This window comes from Epinephelus fuscoguttatus, linkage group LG14, assembly GCF_011397635.1.
Source record: "Epinephelus fuscoguttatus linkage group LG14, E.fuscoguttatus.final_Chr_v1".
NCBI classification, from domain to species: Eukaryota; Metazoa; Chordata; class Actinopteri; order Perciformes; family Serranidae; genus Epinephelus; species Epinephelus fuscoguttatus.
The window spans coordinates 29,639,535-29,663,195 of record NC_064765.1 but is presented as its reverse complement, the minus strand read 5'-3'; the positions used below and the strand labels follow the sequence as shown (position 1 = coordinate 29,663,195).

At 39.2% G+C, this 23,661-nt stretch overlaps 1 protein-coding gene and 1 pseudogene across 2 annotated transcripts in view; both read right to left on the bottom strand.

Annotated features, from left to right (window-relative positions):
* Positions 1 to 476: 476 nt before the first annotated feature.
* Positions 477 to 22,844, bottom strand: LOC125901275 (interferon-inducible GTPase 5-like; annotated as a pseudogene).
* The window catches only part of LOC125901280 (interferon-inducible GTPase 5-like), a 28,886-nt gene continuing 18,747 nt past the window's right edge, over positions 13,523 to 23,661 (bottom strand). Inside the window, exons 1-3 of one of the 2 annotated variants that reach the window (XM_049596916.1) lie at positions 16,188 to 16,366; positions 15,211 to 15,780; positions 13,523 to 14,664 (exon numbers count right to left, since the gene is read on the bottom strand). In XM_049596916.1, the coding sequence (XP_049452873.1) occupies positions 14,027 to 14,664; positions 15,211 to 15,772 (1,200 nt within the window). In that variant the 5' untranslated portion in view covers positions 15,773 to 15,780; positions 16,188 to 16,366 and the 3' untranslated portion in view covers positions 13,523 to 14,026. Of the gene's footprint in view, positions 14,665 to 15,210; positions 15,781 to 16,187; positions 16,367 to 23,661 lie in introns of those variants that run through there. The other variant, XM_049596917.1, reaches the window with a different exon arrangement.

Sequence of the window (23,661 nt, the reverse complement as noted above, 5' to 3'; positions counted from 1 at the left end):
GCCTGCACATGCGGATCAGGATGCAGTCATTTCTTGCTGAAGAAACCCTTGGACGCCCAGATCTTGGTTTGTCTTCCAAGCTGTTGGTTCGTCTGTATTTCTGCAGAGTGTATCCAACTGCTGAAGGACTGCATCTGCACTTCCTGGCTATCTGGCGGCAGCTGTACCCTTCCTGGCTGAGAATCTTTATTGTCAGGCGTGTTTCCTGCGTTAGGTTCCTTGTTTTAGCCATTTTTGTGTCTGAAGAACTTTCAAATGTGCTGGCTTTATGTAGACATGAAGCTTGGCAACAAAAATTGTGTCTTTTAATAAAAAGAACGACCTTCATCACTGGTACCAAAATGACCCAATACTCAAAATTTCTTATGTATTTTCATGGAACCAATCAATTTTAAGTTTTTAATGGCTTTTTTAGGATTTACTTAGTATTTTGGCTGTGACTGTACTAAAAGAAATTGCACTTGAGGACCTAAGAGTGATTCTTAATGCAATATTTCACAAATGCATGGGGTGTCCGAAAACTTTTTTCCACCACCGTAATGCCTTCAGCCTCGGCTAGCGCTGTGTGGAGGCATAAAGACGAACAAAAAAGACCAATAGATTGATTGATGAACAAAATATTTAATAATGGGGTTGCAGCTTCAGTCTATGATCTTCATTCACACAAAGCACAACAAGAATAAAGACTGTGCTGATGCTGGCGTCATCCCTGTGATATTTCTAACACATGTTGGGATGTATCATGAACACTGTCAACATTAGTACTAAAATTGTTATTAGCAGTAGTGATACAGTATTAATAAGAACAATGACAATGAACATTAAAATCAGTAGCAGTGTGATTTCCTTTAAAGGATGTTGTGTTGTAGTTCCTCCCAGTGACCACTGGAGGGCAGCAACCCCTCATTACACCATCTCCAGGCATCAACAAGACACAGTAACACACATCAAGAACTTCTGAACATAAAAACAATCAGAGAAGACAGCAGTGTTTCTAATATTCATGACACACAGTGTGAGATAGATTACCAAGTTATATAGAAATAATTAAAAATCATAATAAACCAGAAAATAATTAAAAACATATTATGAATTATTCAGTGTTATAGTGACTTTCCTGTTTTAAAAGGATAAAGAGGCATGTTTTAATGTGCGTACAAGCTGTGAGACATTTTCCATTAATATTTGCTTTTATATGAGCAAATAACATTTATACAGGAGCCACTGATGGAGTGATCAGCTGCAAAACCTGTGATGCATGGTTGCTAAAATGTGCAGCTAGAATACAATATTGTGACTTGAATACAGTGCTTATTAAAAACAATGCAATGTATTAAAAGAAAAATCCAAAAGCTCCTTCTCTGCAGTTTTTAATGTGCCATTAAACACCACTGCCATTCACCTCACAAAATCACACTGAGGTGTCCAAACCCATGCCTTTATAAACACCCTCTGTGCATCCTCAGCAAGTGTGTCGAGGAAATAATTGAGAGCTCTGTAGATGAAGGTAAAAGAGAAACTCATTGCTGCAGGGATTCCAAGTATTGGAATAAATCTGGAGCCTTCCTCTGCTGTCCTTAATGCAGCTGTGCCTGCACACTGAGAAAGCACCTTCAACACAAGATCAGGGGTTATTTTAACTGCAGCCAGTGGTGAAACTATGATGGCAATCAGTTCATCATATGGCACATGTGTACTGTCAGCGAGTCTCTGTAAAGACAGGACGTCAAGGCCAAACCCATTTACATATTGTGTAACAACAGAAACCAACAGACCCACATCAACCCCAACAGAAAGACCAGGAACTGGTACAGCTGCTACACTTGCACTAAGTGTAGCAAAGTATTTTATTTTGGACTGGAAAGCCTTTTTCTTCTTATCGATGAGCTCCAGGCTGATGTTGGACATGGCCAGCAGCAGAGCATGCTTCTTGTGTGCAGGAAGTTCTCTCTCAAAGGTGTTCACTAAGAGAGGGAAGTCATACAGGTGGAGATGAAAGCTGGACACCAGGAAGACTTGAGGAGACTCAACACCTTGTCTTTGAAGACCTGTGTGACAAAGGGAATACATGATATGATGATAAGATATATAAAACAAATAGAACTTTTAAACTGCAATATGTCTATCTAGGGACACATTATCTATTTTTTTCTTGGCATCATTTGCTTTGATTTAGTGGACATTAAAAAATAACAAATTGCATCACCCTGAAACCTTCTTCAAATGTTATATTAAAATTACAGGTCCACAGGAAGTTTTATTTTTTGAACTCACTTCTGAACTCACCTCCTCCAAATCCCTTTTTCACTTTATTAGCATTTATGTACAATCTCAATTTAAAAACAATCAAGAGAGGCAGCAGAGTGGTATTAATGACAGTCTGTGATTTGAAGTTTTAATGTTCATTTTCTCAGATATTGCAAATACAAAAGCAGAACTGTTAATAATTTTACTTTGTGATTTAAAAAATGTATATATTATAAACTGTTTATAAAGGTGTCTGTGAAAATAAAGTGACACAAGACTTCAGAGACTAACCTGAGGGACCTGAGAAAAACTTAGGACTTTTTAGACAGTAATACATGTCTATGAGAACAGCTCATTAATACAATATTGTTTATATTTGCAAAATATATTTTATCCTCCATCCATAAATCAGTTTAACAAAAATCTAAAATAATTCAGAAAGTTAAACGCCACAGCAACTAACATGCGTGTATATCTGATTCATTGGACTTCATGATTCACAGATGATGTTGAAGCTTTTCTTTGCAAAATTTTAATATAACAACATCAGGATTTAATACAAAAACATCAGTCTGATCTATGAGCCTAAATGATGAGTGCAAAGGATAACAGCGTCTCATCAGTCATGATTTTCTGTGCAGGTCAGTTTGTCCTGTCGTGTATTTTAAGTTTATACCATGAGACAAACTGTGTACTGTATGAGCAACTTTTAATCAACTTCTTGCTCTGCTACCACATGAGAATAAATACAGCCTGATACACCCACAGCGCCCCCACATGTTCACATCACACAAGACCTCCCATCTTATCTTTCTATATAATGACGAAAACTCTGTCTGTGTGTCTGTTCCACATTTTTCTCCTCACTGACTTGGTCAATCCATGTGAAATTTGGCACAGTGGTAGAGGGTCATGGGAGGATGCGAATGAAGCAATATTACATCAATTGGCCAAAGGGAGGCGCTATAGCAACTGATTGAAATTGCAAACATTGAATGGGCATATCTCATGCCCCGTATGTCGTAGAGACACGAAACTTTGCACAGAGATGCCTCTCTTCATGAAGAACAAATCTGCCACAAGAACCCATAACTTCTGGTTATATAGATTTTCTGCCATTTTGAATTTTTTGAAAAACACTTCAAATCGATCTCTTCCTAGGAAGTTTGACCGATCTGCATGAAACTCATAATCTAGGGACCAATATCTAAAGTTCCCTCTTGGCAAAAGTTGGAAAACTTACTAAAACTGAGCTTCTATAAGGCAATGAATATTGCGGAGGGCGTGGCTCATCACATAAAGGTGTATAACATCTCAAGGGTTTCACCCATCACCACGCAACTTTGTAGGCATATGACCACACATAATCTGAGGGGACCCCTCCATTATTGACCCCATCAAACAAAATGGGGGCGCTAGAGAGCTCATTTCTTATCTAGGCCTAACCGCCATATCGATTTTTACTAAACTTGGTAGATATGTAGAACAGGACGCCTCAAGGTGACTGGAGAAATTTAACTCTAATTGGCAACTGGGTGGCGTTATAACAACAGAAAAATGCTTAAAAATGGCTAAAATGCAACCGATCGCTGTGGCTCCCCCTGTGGCCCAATGTTGTTGTTTTATTTCTAATTTTTGGTATGACTAAGTCATGGTATGGTATGCTGTACATAATCATGGAAACTGTTAGTGTGTCATTCTGTCAGTCAGTCATTCTGTCTGTCCCACGTTTTTCTACTCACTGACGTGGTCAATCTATGTGAAACTGCACATAGGCATTGAGGACTGGCATAGGTAGAAGGTGACAAAGCTACCAATGGGTATGGACTAGTGTCAATACATCATACTATGAACCAACATGCAATAATACCACACGTCCCAGTAAACATCTGCTGCTGACTGGGATCTCTGTCAAAAGAAATGTGAACTGTCCAACAATGGCTCAACCTCTTCACCACCTCAGTGACCAAGTGCTCCCTTATGTCTCCTTCTACCAGGTAACTGCTCTTTATACTGAAAGTTGTGTGACTTTTTTATTTTGAGACATTAATACTTCAAATTAAACAGAATGAAGTGAATTGGAGACAAACATAAGCACTGACTTAAAGACACATAGTTCTTTACTATCTTCTTTGTGACTTGTTTTTAATTATGCACATTTTGTAATAAATTTCATCATTATCATATGTGATAACATCAGTCACTTACCCTGAATGCAGTTTTCTTTGATTTGTTCAAGACACCTTTCTGCGTTGAACTTTGACCTCTGACGTCTTTCCTCATCACGTATGTGAGAGTCAATCTTTGAGCGAACAAAGTAGAACTTTTTCTTCATCCTCTGAATCTCCTGAGCGAGCTTCACATCATTTTCTCTGAAGCGTTCAGCTGAGATGATGATGAAGAAGTCAAACCTTTCAAATCCAACAAGCTTCAGGTAGTTGTCAGCTGAAAAGTTGGGAGTGCCAATACCAGGAAGATCCCACAGCGTGACATTGGGATAGTTGGGATGGGGGTATGGTGTAGCCTCTGAGGTGGTTCCTACACAACCAGTAGGAGCAGCTCTCTCATCCTCGTTATTTATGCCTCTGAAGGCATTAACGAAGGTGGATTTACCAGAGCCAGACTCTCCTGTGATGCCAATATTTAGTGAAATATCATTCTCCTTGTCCAGATACTCCTGTATAACTTCTTCAGCTAAGACTTGATTATTGCTTTCTAGTATTTTTGTTTTTGCATTAACAAAGGTGGATTTAGCAGAGCCAGACTCTCCTGTGGAGCCAATATTTAGTGGAATATTTTTCTTCCTGTCCAAATACTCCTGGATCATTTTTACAGCTAAGGCCCGATTGCTGCTTTTTCCTGCTATTTTTATGTCTTCAGTTGATTTGCGATCAGATGGATCCTCCATGGTAATCCTTGAAAACTGGAGTAAAAGAGAAATTAAAAGTGTTTGTCTTTTGATAAACAGAAAATGTAGTGATAGAATGATCTGACATCATGTAGGTAGAATATTAAATACAATGAAAATCTGACGTGACACATCTTTAGTAATCCTGTCTTCCTCATATCATGATGCAGTATAACCACACACACACACACACACACACACACACACACACACACACACACACACACACACCATATCAGTTTAGCATTCTAAGGTGTGTATATAATAACACAGAGGAGGGTGAAATCTACTCACATTAGCACATTTACAGTGAATCCTCTGTATTGTAATGTGCCTGTTTTAGACAGCGAGAAGCAGCTGTATGTTTCATCAAAATAAAGTAGGCTTTTGCTGAATATTAGAAGCCACTCACCTGGAGTCTGAACGTTGAAACAAAGGTGTTCACTAAGAGAAGGAAGTCATACAGGTGGAGATGAAAGCTGGACACCAGGAAGACTTGAGGAGACTCAACACCTTGTCTTTGAAGACCTGTGTGACAACAGGAATACATGATATGATGATAAGATATATAAAACAATCAGAACTTTTAAAATGTAATATGTCTCTAGGGACACATTATCTATTTTTCTTTCTTGGCATCATTTGCTTTGATTTAGTGGACACTAAAAATATAAAATGACATCACTCTGAAACCTCCTTCAAATGTTATATTACAGTCAGAGGCCCAAATATGAAGTTTGAACTCACTTCTGAACTCACCTCCTCCAAATCCCTTTTCACTTTATTAGAATTTATGTAAAACCCCATTTTCAAAACAATCAAGAGAGGCAGCAGAGTGGTATTAATGTCAGTCTGTGATTTGCTTTAAAGTTTGAATGTGTGCTTACATTTTCTCAGATATTGCAAATACAAAAGCAGAACTGGGTTTTGTAGCTTTATTTTTTCTTTAATTACTAAAAACTTTTTGGAAAAGTGTCTGATAAAATTTGAGTAATGATAAAAAGACAGAAGACCAGAGACTATTCTCTCACTCTACCATCGATATAGTGAAGGTTATAGACTAGAAAACTATTCTAGACAGTAATATTTAATTATCAGAACAACAGCTCATTAATACAATATGTTGTTTATATTTGCAAAATATATTTTTCCTCCATCAAATAAATCAGTTCAACAAAGATCTAAACTAAGTCAGAAAGTTAAACGTCACAGCATCTAACATTCTTAGCACTGCGTGTATATCTGATTCACTGGACTTCATGATTCACAGATGATGTTGAAGCTTGTCTTTGCAAAATTTTAATATAACAACATCAGCATTTGATACAAAAACATCAGTCTGATCTATGAGCCTAAATGATGAGTGCAAAGGATAACAGTGTCTCATCAGTCATGATTTTCTGTGCAGGTCAGTTTGTCCCAGTAAACATCTGCTGCTGACTGGGATCTCTGTCAAAAGAAATGTGAACTGTCCAACAATGGCTCAACCTCTTCACCACCTCAGTGACCAAGTGCTCCCTTATGTCTCCTTCTACCAGGTAACTGCTCTTTATACTGAAAGCTGTCTGACTTTTTTATTTTTGAGACCTTAATACTTCAAATTAAACAGAATGAAGTGAATTGGAGACAAACATAAGCACTGACTTAAAGACACATAGTTCTTTACTATCTTCTTTGTGACTTGTTTTTAACTATGCACATTTTGTAATTAATAATCTCACTATTATTATATGTGGTTACATACTGATAAGTCACTTACCCTGAATGCAGTTGTCCCTGATTTGTTGAAGAGTCCTTTCTGCGTTGAACCTTGACCCCTGACTTATCTCCTCATTTCTTAAGTCACTGTCAATCTTTGAGCGAACAAAGTAGAACTTTTTCCCCATCCTCTGAATCTCCTGAGCGAGCTTCACATCATTTTCTCTGAAGCGAGTGTCTGAGATGATGATGAAGAAGTCAAACCTTTCAAATCCAACAAGCTTCAGGTACTTGTCAACTGGAAACTTGGTGGTGCCAATACCAGGAAGATCCCATAGTTTAACATTGGGATAGTTGGGATGGGGGTATGATATAGCCTCTAAGGTGGTTTCTACACAACCAGTAGGAGCAGCTCTCTCATCCCAGTTGTCTATACCTCTGAAGGCATTAACGAAGGTGGATTTACCAGAGCCTGTCTCTCCTGTGACGGCAATATTTATTGGAGTATTATTCTGCTTGTCCAAATACTCCTGTATCCTTTTTACAGCTAAGGCCCGATCATTATTTTCTCGTGCTTTTTTAACGTCTTCAGTCCATTGTCCACTCTCCATGGTAATCCTTGATAACTGCAGTACAACAGAAGTAAACAGCCATTATTATCTTTTGGGAAATGTAGTATTAGACTGATCTAACATCATGTATATGGAATATTAAATACAATGAAAATCTGATGTGTCGCATCTTTATAAATCTCCTCATATCATGATGCAGTATAACCTCACACACACACACACACACACACACCACATCAGTTCAGTGTATGTTTCATCAAAATAAAGAAGGCTTTTGCTGAATATTAGAAGCTACTCACCTGGAGTCTTAATGTTGAAACAGATGAGACAAGAGGACACCAGCTGATGAGTTACTATAAGTTGTTCAGCTGAGAGAAAAGTCGACCTCCCAGTTTCTTCACTTCCTTACTTTACTTTTAGGAAAGTTGCTCAGAGTTTTGACAGTGACCAATGAAAATGTCCCACTATGAGTGAGAGAAAACTGATTGGTCAGCTGTAAAGCAGCTGACTTCCAAGAAATGCTCAAATTTTCAAAAACATGGAGAGCTGCAGGCAGCACCCCCTGCTGGATGCTGTCTGCAGGTGAATGAGACTTCAGTGCTTTCGGTATTCATCAACAGTTCATCAATAGGAATCTTTTGAAATTAGTGTGCGTCAGTCCATTCTGATGAAGAGCATAATATATGATGTGAAAAAACAACACATTCACTCACACACACACACACACACACACACACACACACACACACACACACACACACATTAGATGAGTTGTGAGACAGGCCAGGATCAGGCTTATGGGTGCCTGTCAGCTCCTTCATTGTGCTCGTCCTCTTTGTCTTGATCCAGGACAGATTTCAACATTCTCGTGACACTTCACAAAAAGAACACCTGTCCAGCTGATAAATACGGGGGTGGATGGATCATGCTTTGTGCTTGTGTTGCAGCCAGTGGCACAGGGAACATTGCATGGGTAGAGGGAAGAATGGATTCAGTTAAATTCCAGGAAATTCTGGAGGCAAACATTACACCGTCTGCAAAAACGCTGAAGATGAAGAGAGGATGTCTGCTACAACAGGACAGTGATCCTAAACACATCTCCAAATCTGCAATGGACTACCTCAAGAAGACAAAGCGGAAGGTTTTGCCATGGCCCCCACAGTCCCCCGACCTTAATGTCATTAAGAATCTGTGGATAGACCTCAAAAGAGCAGTGCAAGTAAGACGGCCCAAGAATCTCACAGAGCTCAAAGCCTTTTGCAGGAAGAATGGGTGAAAATCCTCCAAACAAGAACTGAAAGACTCTTAGCTGTTTATAAACAGTGTTGCGAAACTGTGATACTTGCTAACGGGGGCGACCACGTACTGACCATGCAGCGTGCTCAAGCTTTTGCACCAGGCCCTTTTCTTTTTTAATTGTTTTGAATCTGGAAAAGATTGAGATGCCAAACTTTTGCATGTCACTGTATATGATAGTATATACTTATAATTACATCAGTAGTAGTAGGCATCAGGAAGGACCACAGCAGCAGTCCAATCATGAAATCATTTTATAGTTGATTTAACTCCTCTTTATACTGGAATTCTGTTTCTTTAGACAGTGACAGTTTTAATATCCTGCTGTGATGGGCAGAGAGTCTGAACCAAAGAACCTTCATGTGTTTCCTGCTGTGGAGACTTCAGTGATATCTGATAGCTGACTTTCAACAAAGGCAGCCTGGTGTGTTGTTGTCTGACAGACTTCCGATGTTACACTCAGGTTTCATGTGAAAGAAATGTTTTCTTACAACACCCACATGCGGGAGCGTTAACCCGACTCCCGTTGACATGACCTCAGCGATAGCCACGGAGACTTTCAGGCGCGAGCTTCTTAAGTCACTACGCAAAGATATCGGACATATTATCAAGCTAGAAATCAGAGAGGTGCTGGAGAGGGAGATGGCGGGGCTTCGAGGAGACATCAACACAGTAAAAACTGAACTGCAATCCTACCAGAGCTCAGTTGCTAAAGAGCTAGCCTCACTAAAAAATACCATGACTGACATGGACAAGAGCCTCCCAGACCTTAATTCGCATTTGCTGATATTAGGGGGAGACTTTAACTGCATGTTACAGCCAGCCTTAGACAAATCTACTCCTAAACAAAACAGGAAGGTGTCCAATGTGTCTTTCATGCAATCATATAGATTAGGCCTATACGATCCTTGGAGACACACCAACCCCTCTGCCAGACAGTTTTCTTTTTTTCCACCAGTCCACCTTTCATATACTAGAATCGACTTTTTCCTAATTGATTATAGAACAATGTCCTTTGTAACTGATAGCAGATATTATAGAACATCAATTTCTGATCACTGCCCTGTATAGCTGGACATGTCATTTCCAAACAGCTCTATACCCCAGCGCTCATGGCAACTTGACCCGCTATGACTAACACAGACATCATTTGAAAAATGTATCTCTGACCAAATAGACTTCTTTCTTTTGACGAACACTACCCCAGGAATGTCATATGCTACAATATGCCGCGCACTGCTGCTGCTGAAATATGATTGCATGATTTTTTTTATTTTTTTTTTGTCTTAGCTCTTTAGAAACTACCGTTATATTATTTGGTGCTATGGACGCTTCATATCCAGGCCTATAGAACATGTCTATAGCCTACCCTGTCCTTTTATTAAACAAACTAAATAGCCTTATGTTATTTATGTTATTTATCTTATTTACATGATGGCATGTCATTTCTGTCTCTGCTGTCGAGGTGTGCTGTCCTGTTTTCTTTTTCTTTTCATAAGCGGTCGATCGAGTTACTGTTCCATTGCATATTGGTGTAGGTCCCCTGTATGTGTCTCCTATTTTAGTGTGTAGATCTATTGCTTATATGACCTGTGAATATCCTGTTCTCATTTTGCACTATGTACTTTATGTACGCATTACATGAAGACCAATGAGACATGTGGGTGTTCTATCTGCTTCATTGCACTGTGCGCTCTGTATGGGCGTGTATGACTGTTATCTGGAACTGTGAGCACTCGCACTTTGTGACGCTGTGTGTGCATTGTCCCATGGATTTCAATGCACTCTATTTTCTTGTACCGTTTCAGTCCGTCTTTTTATATGTCTCTTTGTAATATTAGAATTTTTCTTTTGTTATTTCTTCTTTTGCCTGCCTCAGCTATAATCTGGTGCAGTGCATCTTTACTCTGTTGAGTCCAATGTTCTCTGTACATGGTCCCTGATTAAAAAAAAAAAACAAAACAAAACACACCACTGTGATCTTTATAAGAAAGTAGGTTGGTCCTCCCTCAGTGTAAGGAGGGCCCAACATCACATATTGTTTGTACAGTATATAAGTCTGTCTGCACTCTACTCCAATATAAAACCAGCAAACATAACCTGTGGTCAGAGCAAATTAATATCAGAAATCCCACATGTAAATACTGAACTAGGAAAAACATCATTTAGGTTTGAAGCATCACTCAAATGGAATGATCTACAAAACTCCCTACAGCTCCAATTCCTTTTATCATGTAACAAATTAAAAACCAAAATAATAATAATATAAAGATGAATGTAACATAATGTTTTTAAATGTGTCTCATGGTTTTATCTTGGGTATATATTATTTGTTTTATTGTATTTGTATTATTTCATGTACTTGTACTCAGCGCTCACCTGATGTCCAGCTGATTGTGGTGGGCTGGTCTGGGCAAAAGTCCAGGGCGGATTTTATATCTCAGTCCAGCCCTGGGTGTCACTGAGTGTATCCAGGATTTCACAGAAACTTCAGTATTGATGCTTTGTTTGTTACCCACAGCTGGCTGCAGCCTCAGCCACATATTCTTGAAAATATAAAATCAAACGATCAACTTCACATTTTACAATCACAGGCTATAAAACACCTTTTCTTAACAGTTGTGGCCGATGGTGGCAATTTGAAATGGAATGAAGCCCACTGCCAGCAGACAACCCAAAACAGAAGTGGAACGTGCCCACAACACAATCACACTTCTGTAGCTTTCCCTTATTAAAAACTGATAAAAACAACTTTATTTCTCACAATCGAAGGATAAATAATTCAAACCGATGACCATTATCCCATCATACTGGTGAGTTATCAAGAATGCTTTAGTGTTTTTGTGTTGGGAAATGGTAAAAATATCATTAAAAGAAAACCTTAACACGGTGAGGAAATAGGCTACTTCCGGGCCGCAGGTCTTCTGGTCTGCCCCTGCCCACCTGACTTATAAAATTAAAAAAAAAGAAGGAAAGAAAACCAAGGATAAAATCTTGTGATTAAATGTTGAGTAATGTAGCGGTTATAATTAAAAAGAAGGAAAAAAAGAATAACAAATGAGACAAAACAAAGCTTTTGTGCTCCTGAGTCCCGACCAAAAACGTGCTGCAGGCACGAAAAATATAAAATATTTCAGTTTTAAAAGTTGTGCTGAGTGACACAAAAACATGGAAAATTTGTGTCCATGTACACGAATCTATAGATTAAATTTCATTACTAGTGCCATGAGACTGGGTTGCGTCCATGGCAACCATCATAGCAACCTGGCGAGACCTAACCTGAAAATCTTTGTAATAATTAACAAACAAAACTTCATAAACATTCACTGAACAAAGATTAATAGAATAAATAGGACATTTCTAGAAATGTTATCAGTGTCAGCCATTTTGTTTTGTTTTCACAGACAGAAAGTTACGTGACGTGTACTGGGTTGCAATGTAAATCTATGAGGAATAAACGGCGTTAAATGACATGCGAAAAGCCTAAAATGCGTGTTGATAACACGCAAAATGACTTTAAAAACTGGGTGTTATTCATACGCCATTTGTTGAGACCAGGCTGTTTGAAAACAGTTCACACAGATCTTACTGAGAAACCTCAAACTCTATTGGATTAACTGTGTTAAACAGAAGGAAAACATGTCTTCACAGCTCATAGAAATGACTTGCACAATTATAGATCTCGAATGCATCTGTGTGAAAATCCTTTGCACAGCTCTTCAATCAGCAACCAGTCCTCACCCATCTAGAAAAGATATCAGCTCTGTGTTGCTGTTTGCGAGCATTCATCAAAGAGGCCAAAGGCACATTAGGACAAGAAGAGGCCATGACACAGGGAATCCAAGTATTCAGCATTTCTGAGTTTGAAAAGTATGGAAAAAAGACAAACCTGATGTGTGGCTGTTGCAGTCCAACAAAAAAGACTGACGTGATAAAAATCTTCCTTTGTATTTCTGACTTTGAATGTCATTCTTTATTGTCTCTTTGTTGAAGAACATAGGCAGTACAGAAGCAGTTCCATAAAGAAAGTCTGAATTTGTCATGCTTACTGTACGGCAATCGATGGGCACAGAAAGACCTGCACACAAGTTCACAGTTTTTTCTCAATTGCTTAGACACGCTAAATGAAACTGGAATCCACTTGATCTTCATCATCACCTTCACCTAGCGCAGCAGAAGTCTTCTCTTGCAAATGCACTGACACTTTTTCACACCCTTTTTCAAAACAATTAACACAGATCTCAAACAAAGACCCAAAACTTGATTGGATTCACCGTGTTACCTTGTTGTTATCCAATGTGTGTTGACTGATTGAAAGAATACATGTGACTATAAGATGTGTTGTTTGATGAACATATTTGCTTTTGTTGCATGTTTTTAATGTTTAATGTCAGGCCAGCAACTTTCAGTTTAGGCCTGGTGTCAACTGTTTTATACATAAACATAAATACATAAATCATGAAACACATCAGTTGTCAGTGTCTCATATTAAAGTGGATATAAACGCTGGCCAAAAGTGGTCATTATTTCTATTATTAATTTTTTTTTCAAGAGATTTGAAGTTCCAGAAGGAATTAATGGCTCATCTTCTGCACTGCATCTGCTCATCTGCTGCAAGCTGCAGTGATGGGTGTGCATCATCAGCTCGAGGGACTGTCGTCTGAATAATGACTTGAACTATTTTAATACGTGTCCCGTGGTGTAAACACCGGCAAGTGTCCAAAACTCAAAACAATGTAGTCTCTCAACTACAAGATGGTGACTGTTGCATTTCAATGTTGATGAGGTTTGAGTCAGTTTATTGATTTATTTATTCTATGAGGACTTTTTCAAAGTCACAGGAACCAGTGACTTTTTCTGTAAGATATGAGCACAGTCAGAATGAATGAAAAACATTCATGAGAACATACAGTCAATAATCATTAATGTGTACATTTTAACTAAATATGTTAATATACCATAAAGACAGCATACATCTACAAGATGGTAATGTGGGAACAGAATATTTTGTTTGTACAACCTTATAGAACATGAGATGGAGAGCTCACTAAGATAATGTAAAGACAAAATCACTCATTTTAGTACATTTCAATGAACATTTTATTTGATCACTCAGAGGCCTTCATTTCATTCAGATTAATATAAAGTATTCAGACAGTAAGCATTACACTACCTGATTTGCTCAATGTGTTTGATTAAATATGCAACATGATCAGAACACTCTGATTTGTACGCTGTACATACAGTAAGATTACATTGTACACTAATATTTCTAAATGTGCCACATTTCCATTCACCTTTATGATCACACTGCGGTGTTGAAACCCAGGGCCTTTTTGGACACCCTCTGTGCATCCTCAGCGAGCATGTCGAGGAAAGTATGAAGAGCTTTGTAGGTGGAGATAAAAGAGATGGATGCTGCTGCTGGGATTCCAAATAATGGAACAAATCTGAACCCTTCCTCTGCTGCCATTAATGCAGCATCACTTACAGACAAGCACAACATCTTAATGATAAGCTCTTTGTTTATTTCCTGTAAACCCAGTTGTGATGTCATCACTGATCTAAGATCTGCCAAAGGCACGCGTGCACTAAGAGCAAGACTCTGCAGTGACTTGCTATCAAGACCAAATGTAACTTTGTACTCAATGATGGTAGCAACCAGCATGGTTACATCAGTGGCAAAAGAGAGCCCAGCAACTGGTGCAGCTGCTATGAGTGCAGATATAGAGGCAAGGTACTTTATTTTAGACCCAAAGACCTCTTTCTTCTTTCTGATGATCTCAGGATTGACATTGGGCATGGCCAACAGCAGAGTGTTCCTCTTGTGCGCAGGAAGTTCTCTCTCGAGGGTCTCCTCTAACAGATGGAAATCATAGAGGTGGAGCTCACAGCTGGACACCAGGAAGACTTGAGGAGACTTGAAGCCTGGTTCTTCAAGACCTGTGTCACAAACAGAACAGAAGAGTCAAGACAGAATGAGAGACCATCCTGCAATAGGATCACACCTGCTGCAACACCAAATCAGTATGGTGTAATTTGTTTATACAGTTTATTTACAGGGACAGTGCACAATAACAAACAGTTCTCTAAATGTGCCAGTTTAGCTGTCTTGGCTGATTCCCAACTGTCTCTGTGCAGGTGTGATGAAAACTACAGAAAACACAATACATTAAAACAGGATCAGCAATACAGTACATGCAACAGAACACACTTCATGAGAGCACATCAAATATATGAAAACAGGGACAACAATACATCAAACATAAAAACAAGGCACACTTCAGATGCTGGATACATTTCAGACTATGGTCACACACTTGATATTTTTTAGCCACAATTTTAGGTGATTTTAAATGAATAATATGTGTCACAGTCTCTGATGAGTGTTGGCAGACTGTTCCATGTATTTTTTGCCCTTGTAGCCCTTGTTGCATATAGCTTTGAGTTTTAGGCATTTGTGGTTTTACCCTCTAACCTCAGACTTACCTTGAATGCAGTTGTCCCTGATTTGTTTAAGAGTCCTTTCTTCGTTGAACTTTGACCTCAGGCGTCTTTCCTCATCACGTATGGTATTGTCAATCTTTGAGCGAACAAAGTAGAACTTTTTCCCCATCCTCTGAATCTCCTGAGCGAGCTTCACATCATTTTCTCTGAAGCGATCAGCTGAGATGATGATGAAGAAGTCAAACCTTTCAAATCCAACAAGCTTCAGGTACTTGTCAGCTGGAAACTTGGTGGTGCCAATACCAGGAAGATCCCAGAGTGTGACATTGGGATAGTTGGGATGGGGATATGGTGTAACCTTTGAGGTGGTTTCTACAGGACCAGTAGGAGCAGCTCTCTTATCCTCTTCATCTAGTATGCCTCTGAAGGCATTAACAAAGGTGGATTTACCAGAGCCTGTCTCTCCAGTGACTGCAATATTTAGTGGAATATTATTCTGCTCATCCAAATACTCCTGGATCTTTGCAGCTGCTGCATCAGGTCCATTGGTTTGCACCTCCTCTTTAATTTTTTTAATCTTTTCATAATCAAATGGATTATCCATAGTGCTCCCTGAAAAATATAGAAAACAGAAAATCACTGTAGTATTTTGCATTTGTAGTAAGTTCACCCTTTATCTAATAATGCATTAAATATAATGAGGCTGATTTTAATACAGTTGTATTATGCAAAGTTAGGAGACTGCATTGTAAATACATGAATTTTTCAAAATCAGTGCCTGTGTAGTCTACACTGCAGGATAAATTGTTGCCTCCAGTCAGTGATGTATTTTTGGCAGCAAAAAACATCAAAATATGCAAAATGAATTCAGAAATTATATTTATTATGTTTTGTTCCCTATGATGGTTATTATAACCTTATTATTTAACACTACTTACACATTACATGTAGAGCAGTGCAAACTGTGTTACATAGAGTTGCAGTCATAAGCATGGATTAGCTGTAAATATATCTCTTACCGTATGAGGCACTTGGATCGTTGTTACTCTGCGAGAAGGTTTAACTTCTTTCTCTGCACAGTCGCACAGTGTCAAAGTTGTACAAAGTTCAGCTCCTTACAGTCTGTGAAGTGACCGTTGAAAATGTCTGCTGTGAGCCACATGACCAGTCAGTGTCTGTCCTGTTTCCTCGGCCCCATTATCAGTGAAAGCAGCTGGTTTACAAGAAGTGCAGAGAGGTGGGTGTGTTTGTATCAGAGAGCTACACCCTCTGAGTTATGCACTGGCACTCATTCAGACAAACACTCTTTGCTCTTTATTGGTTTATAGTTTATCAAGAGCTGTTTTCAACTAGATGACATTAGTCATCCAGAATATGAATATGTGGCTCATGAAAATGTGGTTTTGATGAAATCTCTAAATATGTTCTGACTTCTTTTCTGTCCGTGACCCACTGGGCCAGCAGGCTCTCTGACGTCCAGCACCTCATGATTACAAATGAAGCACTGTACTACCAGTACTGTTGTCTATGCCTCTGAAGGCATTAACAAAGGTAGATTTACCAGATCCAGACTGTGATGCCAGTATTTATCTGAATCTTTGTAGTTCCTAAAGGCAGGTCTATTGGTAAGCAGCTCTGTTTTCATTTCTTCTACTGGTTCATAATCAAATGGATTATTCGTAGCTCCCTGAAAAAACAAGAAAAAAGAAACAGTAAATCATTACACTTTGCATTTTGGTTTGGGGACATGCAGGTTATGTAAGCTTGGCCTCATCCAATTATGCATCAAAATACAGTAAGACAGATTTTAATATAATTCTAATTTACAAAGTAAAGAGATCAAACTAAAGTACATGAATCTTTCCAAATTAAAAACTTGTGTAGTCTACACTGTAAGCTAGATGTGGCCTGCAGTACTTTATCTTTAATGAGCAGCAAAAAAACATCAAAACATCGAAAATAAATTCATAAACATATTCATCATGTCTTTGTTCATTTAAATAACCTCAAGTATAAGTAAACTCAATACACAAGACTTTACACGACATGTAGGACAGTGTAAAGTGTGTTACATAGGATAACGCTGCAGTGTATTGTTTCATTCTTCCCATGTGTTTGTAAGTGTGTGATTTTTGAATCCCCCTTTGTATCTATCTGTTGTTACTTCACATCATCAAGAGATTTAACATTCACTATAATTTCGCCTTCAAACACAGTCCATTGACTGTCTAACAGATACAGCCGAATACCTAACATGTTGCAACAGGTATGTTCCTCTGATATAATCAAGAGAACATCAGGAAAGCCCAAGAAAGCTAAAATTGATTTCTCATCATCCTGTCGTCTGAGTGTAGGTAAAAAAGTTGCCCTGTATTCACTGTTCTGGGCACAACCTGTGTGCTCTGAGCCAGAGGTTGCGCCTCCTCTGTAGAGAATAAACTCTGATGCATGAAGCTATTCAGCTATTCTTGTTTGCTGACGTATTACCCAGTGACCTGGTATTGAATACAACTAGTTTTACATTTGTTGGAGCAGGGCCTGATATACATTGCTTACAGGGAACTGAATCAGATGTGTGGCACTGGAGGATCTTACTGTCATCCTCTTATCTAATCTTTGCCTTGACACGGGCGCTGTTGTACTAGGGATGGCTGTTCTCTCCCTGGGCCTCAGGTTGCTAAAGGACAGATGTTGGACTAGCAGAGGCCCTGGGTGTTCTAGTTGCTGCCAACAGTGATAGACAATGCCCTTGTGCTGGACAAGGTGGCCCAATTCAGGGTGTTGAGGATGGAGGGGAGGGCCACCTAGAGGGCTTTGGGGGACAGGTTAGCTGGGGAATGTTTGTGGGTGGAGTATAGGTGATGGCAATGCCCACGGCGTGGCTATACTGGGGGTGAGCAGGATCATTTTCATCCCAGACTTTACCAAGTCCTCCATCTGGCTTGTGAGTCTGAGAGGTGAAACGGGAGGGATTGGATGGTAGAGGGTCAGAGGAGAGTGAGGGTTTAGGTGGGGAGGTCAAGACCTGGGGTGGGGGGAGTGAAGGGGAATCCACAGGGAGGGCAGTGTCATTGTTGTCATCCCGTCGTGGCTCTCACTCTGCAGGGGAGACTTTGGCTGATGGAAAAGGGGGCAGGAAGTTGAAAATTGTTAGCTGCCTCAGTCCACGTCCATAAAGGAGGGGACCCTTTCCTCTGAGGAAGCTGTCCCATTGCTTAAACAAATTAAAGCTATCAGTGAAGTTTTTTCCTTGAGACTCACATGCATTAAAAAGCCATGTATTGAGTGCAAGTAGGAGGCTGAATTTATTTATCCTTCTGTCAATGGCTGAGGCCCACTGGTGAATGATTATACTTCCAGCTTGTCATGTCTGTTAAAAAGTTTCATAAAATCTTCTTTTGAAAACTTCTGATTCTCCTTTCCTGGTGTCCACAGGTCCCACATGCACAATAACATGTTTGAATCCAGAGTGGTTTGACAGTACCTAGGAGAAAAGTCCAGTTATATCACTGACCATGGGACTTGGCTAGCTGCATGGTTTCACTTTTTTTATTCCCTGCTTCCTATTTATAAAATTGCTTTCCGACTCGTTCACACTTAGTTCAGACAGTGGTTGATATTTGTTTTTGAGCCATATACCCGGTGATGCTGTATTTCTTCCTGTGATGCCAGATTTTGAGATTTCCATTTTGGCTAAGCAGCAAGTGTATGCCAGGCAGCAGTGGGATCAGTCTGTTTGGGACCCACTTTAACAAGTGTCAGGAAAGACACTGTATCATCCAGGTTTAGGATATTTTGGGTAGCATTATGTTTAACACTACTTTGATTAGTGGTAGCAAACTTAGCTGTTTTACCACTAGTTGTTATGGGGAGTGTCTCATGAAGTCCTTTCTCAGCTGCCAATGTAAAAATCCTTGTCAGTAGCACAGCAATTTCCTGTAGATCTTTCCAACAGTTTTGGCATGATGAGCCTGTTGTGGATTTTGCAGGATTCAACACACTCTTGTCACACAGAGATTGTTCATGTTGCAGCTCCGGCTGGTCTGAGCTGTCCCCTGCCATGGCTCTGTGTGTATGTCAATATCCGTAGTTTCCTCTTAAGAAATAGCAGAGAGTTGCAACCCTGAGATGTCAAAAGTTATCCTCCCAGTGATTTAGCTGTATTAGGAAACCTCCTTAAATGTGTAGGAGTTTGTGACAAGAAGGAAAAATAGGAAAAATAAGAGCAAAGCAGAGAGAAAGCAAGAAGAGCACCTGCACTGTAGCAAAGCATCTGCACAAATGTTTATTAAAATGTGAGTACAGACACAGAGACAAAAACACACATTTATCATTGAAAATATATTTATTTAACAGAAACAATCATACCACAAGACAAAATGATCAGGTTCAAAAAGTCAGTTAGATAAATGTATTAGTGTAAAAAAGACTGGAAAGTACACTAATACAATTTAAAAGCTGTGTCCTTAACGAAACTTAAAACCACAGGATGTAAAGATGTGGCTGGACACAGGATATAAAAGAATAAAAACTCTCACGAGAATGTTGAAATTTGACCTACATCAAGACAAAGAAGACCAGCACTATAAGGGAGCTGACAGGCGACCATAAACCCGATCTTGGCCTGACCTTGAGAAATTCCCTCAAGGTGTTCTGGAGATACTGTGTACACCAGAATGGGATGGACGACAACCTGAAAACATAATGCCTCCAGCCTTGTGCGAAGGCATGACATCAAAGAAAAAAGACCAATAGATTGATTGATAAATAAAATATTTAATAATGGGATTGCTTGCACAACAAGAATAAAGACTGTGCTGATGCTGGCGTCATCTCTGTGATATTTCTAACACATGTTGGGATGTATCATGAACACTGTCAACATAAGTACGACATTTTTTAGCAGTAGTGATACAGTATTAATAAGAATAATGATTATGAACATTAAAATCAATAGCAGTGTGATTTTCTTTGAAGGACATTGTGTTGTACTTCTTCCCAGAACTCAACATGTTGAGGTCAGTGGGTTCAGCGGGGAGGCACAAGTGTTTGTCATCCACATAACAGTGAAAAGAGACACCATGTCTGTGGATGAGATCTCTTAAAGAGACATGTACTATAGTATTAACAAATTTGATCCAAGGATTGACCCATGAGGCACACTGTACTTGAGGTGGAAAAGGGATGACATGAAGTTGTTAACAGAGACAAAAAACTTCCCTTTTGTCAAATACGATGAGGACCAGTCTAAAGCAGCACCAGTTTCACCCACCCAGTGCCTCAGTCTGTCTGAAAGAATGTCACGATCAATTGTTTCAAAAGCAGCAAAAATGCCCAGTTACAACACAAGACCATGATTTGTATACAGTTGTTATAAATACTACAACGCAGGCTACTCAAAAAATAATCCAAAAGCTTTTTCTCTGCGGTTTTTAATGTGCCAGTAAATGCCACTACCATTCACTTTACAAAATCACACTATGTCCAAACCCATGACCCTTTTAAACACCCTCTCTGCATCCTCAGCAAGTCTGTTGAGGAAAGTATTGAGAACTCTGTAGGTGAAGATAAAAGAGAGACTCATTGCTGCTGTGGTTCTAATTAGTGGAGTAAATCTGGACACTTCCTCTGCTGCCATTAATGCAGCTGTGCCTGCACATCTAAGAAGCACCTTCAACACAAGATCTCGGGTTATTTCTGTTGCAGCCAGTGGTGAAACTATGATGTTAATCAGATACCTAAATGGCATACCTCTTCTATCAGGGAGTCTCCGCAGTGATGGTTTATCAAGGCCAAACCCATTTACATATTTTATAACAACAGAAAGCAACACACCCACATCAACTGCAACAGAAAGACCAGGAACTGGTGCAGCTGCTACACCTGCACTAAGCATAGCATAGTATTTTATTTGGGCATGAAAAGCCTTTTTCTTCTTGTCGATGACCTCCAGGCTGATGTTGGACATGGCCAGCAGCAGAGCATGCTTCTTGTGTGCAGGAAGTTCTCTCTCAAAGGTGTCCCCTAAGAGAGGGAAGTCATACAGGTGGAGATGAAAGCTGGACACCAGGAAGACTTGAGGAGACTCAACACCTTGTCTTTGAAGACCTGTGTGACAACAGGAATACATGATATGATGATAAGATATATAAAACAATTAGAACTTTTAAAATGTGTAAAATAAGGTGCAGATCTAGGATCTAGGATTATTGAATTATTATTTTGTTTAAATTTTCCAGGCACCCTGTGTTTTGATTCAGTGGACATCACACTGAAACTGTTAACCTTCTCCACCAACTCTATTAAAGTCAGGGGCCCATACAGGAAGTGTTAGTTACTCCATGGTCACCAGTATGACAGCTTTGTTTGCCAAAAGAGGCAGCAGTGTGGTATTAATGACAGTCTTTGATTTGGTTTAAAGTTTTAATGTACGTCTACAATTTGTTGGATATTGAAAATACGTTAGCAGAACTGTTACGTGATTTTACTTAATGATTTAGAAAATTGCTACAAACCTATTACTATGAAAGTTGTCAGACTTGTGTATTTTGGAGGGGAGACCTGTTTTTAATGATGCATATTTTGTAATTAATCTCATCATTACGATATGTGATTACATAAGTCACTTACCCTGAATGCAGTTTTTCTTGATTTGTTCAAGACACCTTTCTGCATTGAACTCTGACCTCTGACGTCTTTCCTCATCATGTATGTCAGTGTCAATCTTTGAGCGAACAAAGTAGAACTTTTTCTTCATCCTCTGAATCTCCTGAGCGAGCTTCACATCATTTTCTCTGAAGCGAGTGGCTGAGATGATGATGAAGAAGTCAAACCTTTCAAATCCAACAAGCTTCAGGTACTTGTCAGCTGGAAAGTTGGGGGTGCCAATAGCAGGAAGATCCCACAGCGTGACATTGGGATAGTTGGGATGGGGGTATGGTGTAGCCTCTGAGGTGGTTTCTACAGGACCAGTAGGAGCAGCTCTCTCATCCCCGTTATTTATGCCTCTGAAGGCATTAACGAAGGTGGATTTACCAGAATTAGTCTCTCCAGTTACGGCAATATTTAGTGGAATATTGTTCTGCTGATCCAAATACTCCTGCATCCTTTTTACAGCTAAGGCCCGATCATTATTTTCTAGTGCTTTTTTAATGTCTTCAGTCCATTGTCCACTCTCCATGGTAATCCTTGATAACTGGAGTACAAGAGAAGTAAAAAGCCATCATTGTATTTTGGGAAATAGTGAAAAAAATTTAGTCCTATGATGACCTAACGTCATGTATATACAATCTTAAACACAATGATCTGACATGCACACTGCATCTTTAGAAATCCCCACGTCCTTGAAAATATCATGTATAACCTGGCACACAGCAGATCTTTTTGACAGATGAAGGTAAAATCTATTTACATTAGCACATTTTTAGTGACTGTTTACTCACACTATGCCAGTTTTATGCAGCAATAAGCAGCTTCCTCGTATTTTTCATCAGGATACAAAGAAGGCTTTTGCTGAATATTAGAAGCCACTCACCTGGAGTCTTAATGTTGAAACAGATGAGACAAGAGCACACCAGCCTCTGAGTTACTATGAGTTGTTCAGCTGCAAGAAAAGTCGATATCCAGTCGAAAAAAGACCCACTTGAGTTCATCAGAGTTCAAGCAGTGATGTGATGATAACAGTAACCAATGAAAATGTCCTGCCATGAGAGAGAAAACTGATTGGTCAGCTGTAAAGCAGCTGACTTCCAAGAAACACACACATTTACATGAAACATAGAATACTGCAGGCAGCACCCCCTGCTGGCTACTATTTGCAAGTGAGTGACACTTCAGCATGGCCCTCTGCTTTTACAGATGTATGATATTCATTATTTGTTTTTATTTTGGGGTAATTAGTGTAAATCAGTCTATCCTCATAAAGAGCATATCTTATTTTTAAAAGAACTGTAAATCTTGCATTGGATTTACATGAAACATAGAGAGCTGCAGGCAGCACCCCCTGCTGGCTACTATCTGCTGGTGAATGAGTTGTAGTTGTATTTTTTGGTAATTAGTGTAAATCAGTCTATCCTTATAAAGAGTCTAACTTATGTGAACGTATTCATTTTTTTCATCAATTTTCCAAGGGGCTTTTTTATACAGCACATTGAGATATAGATTTTTGTCACATTTCATATCTATAATACTCTTGGTGTGGGCGGTGTGGCCTGTCAACATTTTCGTTTATTCAGCTGTCAACTATAGTGCCACCATCAGACCGACTGGGATCAAATTAGATGTTAAGCATTAGGGTATTAATCCAGTTATGATCATGAAGCTAATCCCAGCTCACAGTAAATGATGCAATGAAATATTATAGCATACATTGCTACACCATTCACACCCACATGCATCAATCAATATGACACCTCAGAGAAGACCAACCTAAATCATTAAACGCATTCAGTGTCTCAGTACTAGCTGCAACAACGGTGTGATGGCTAGTATTGT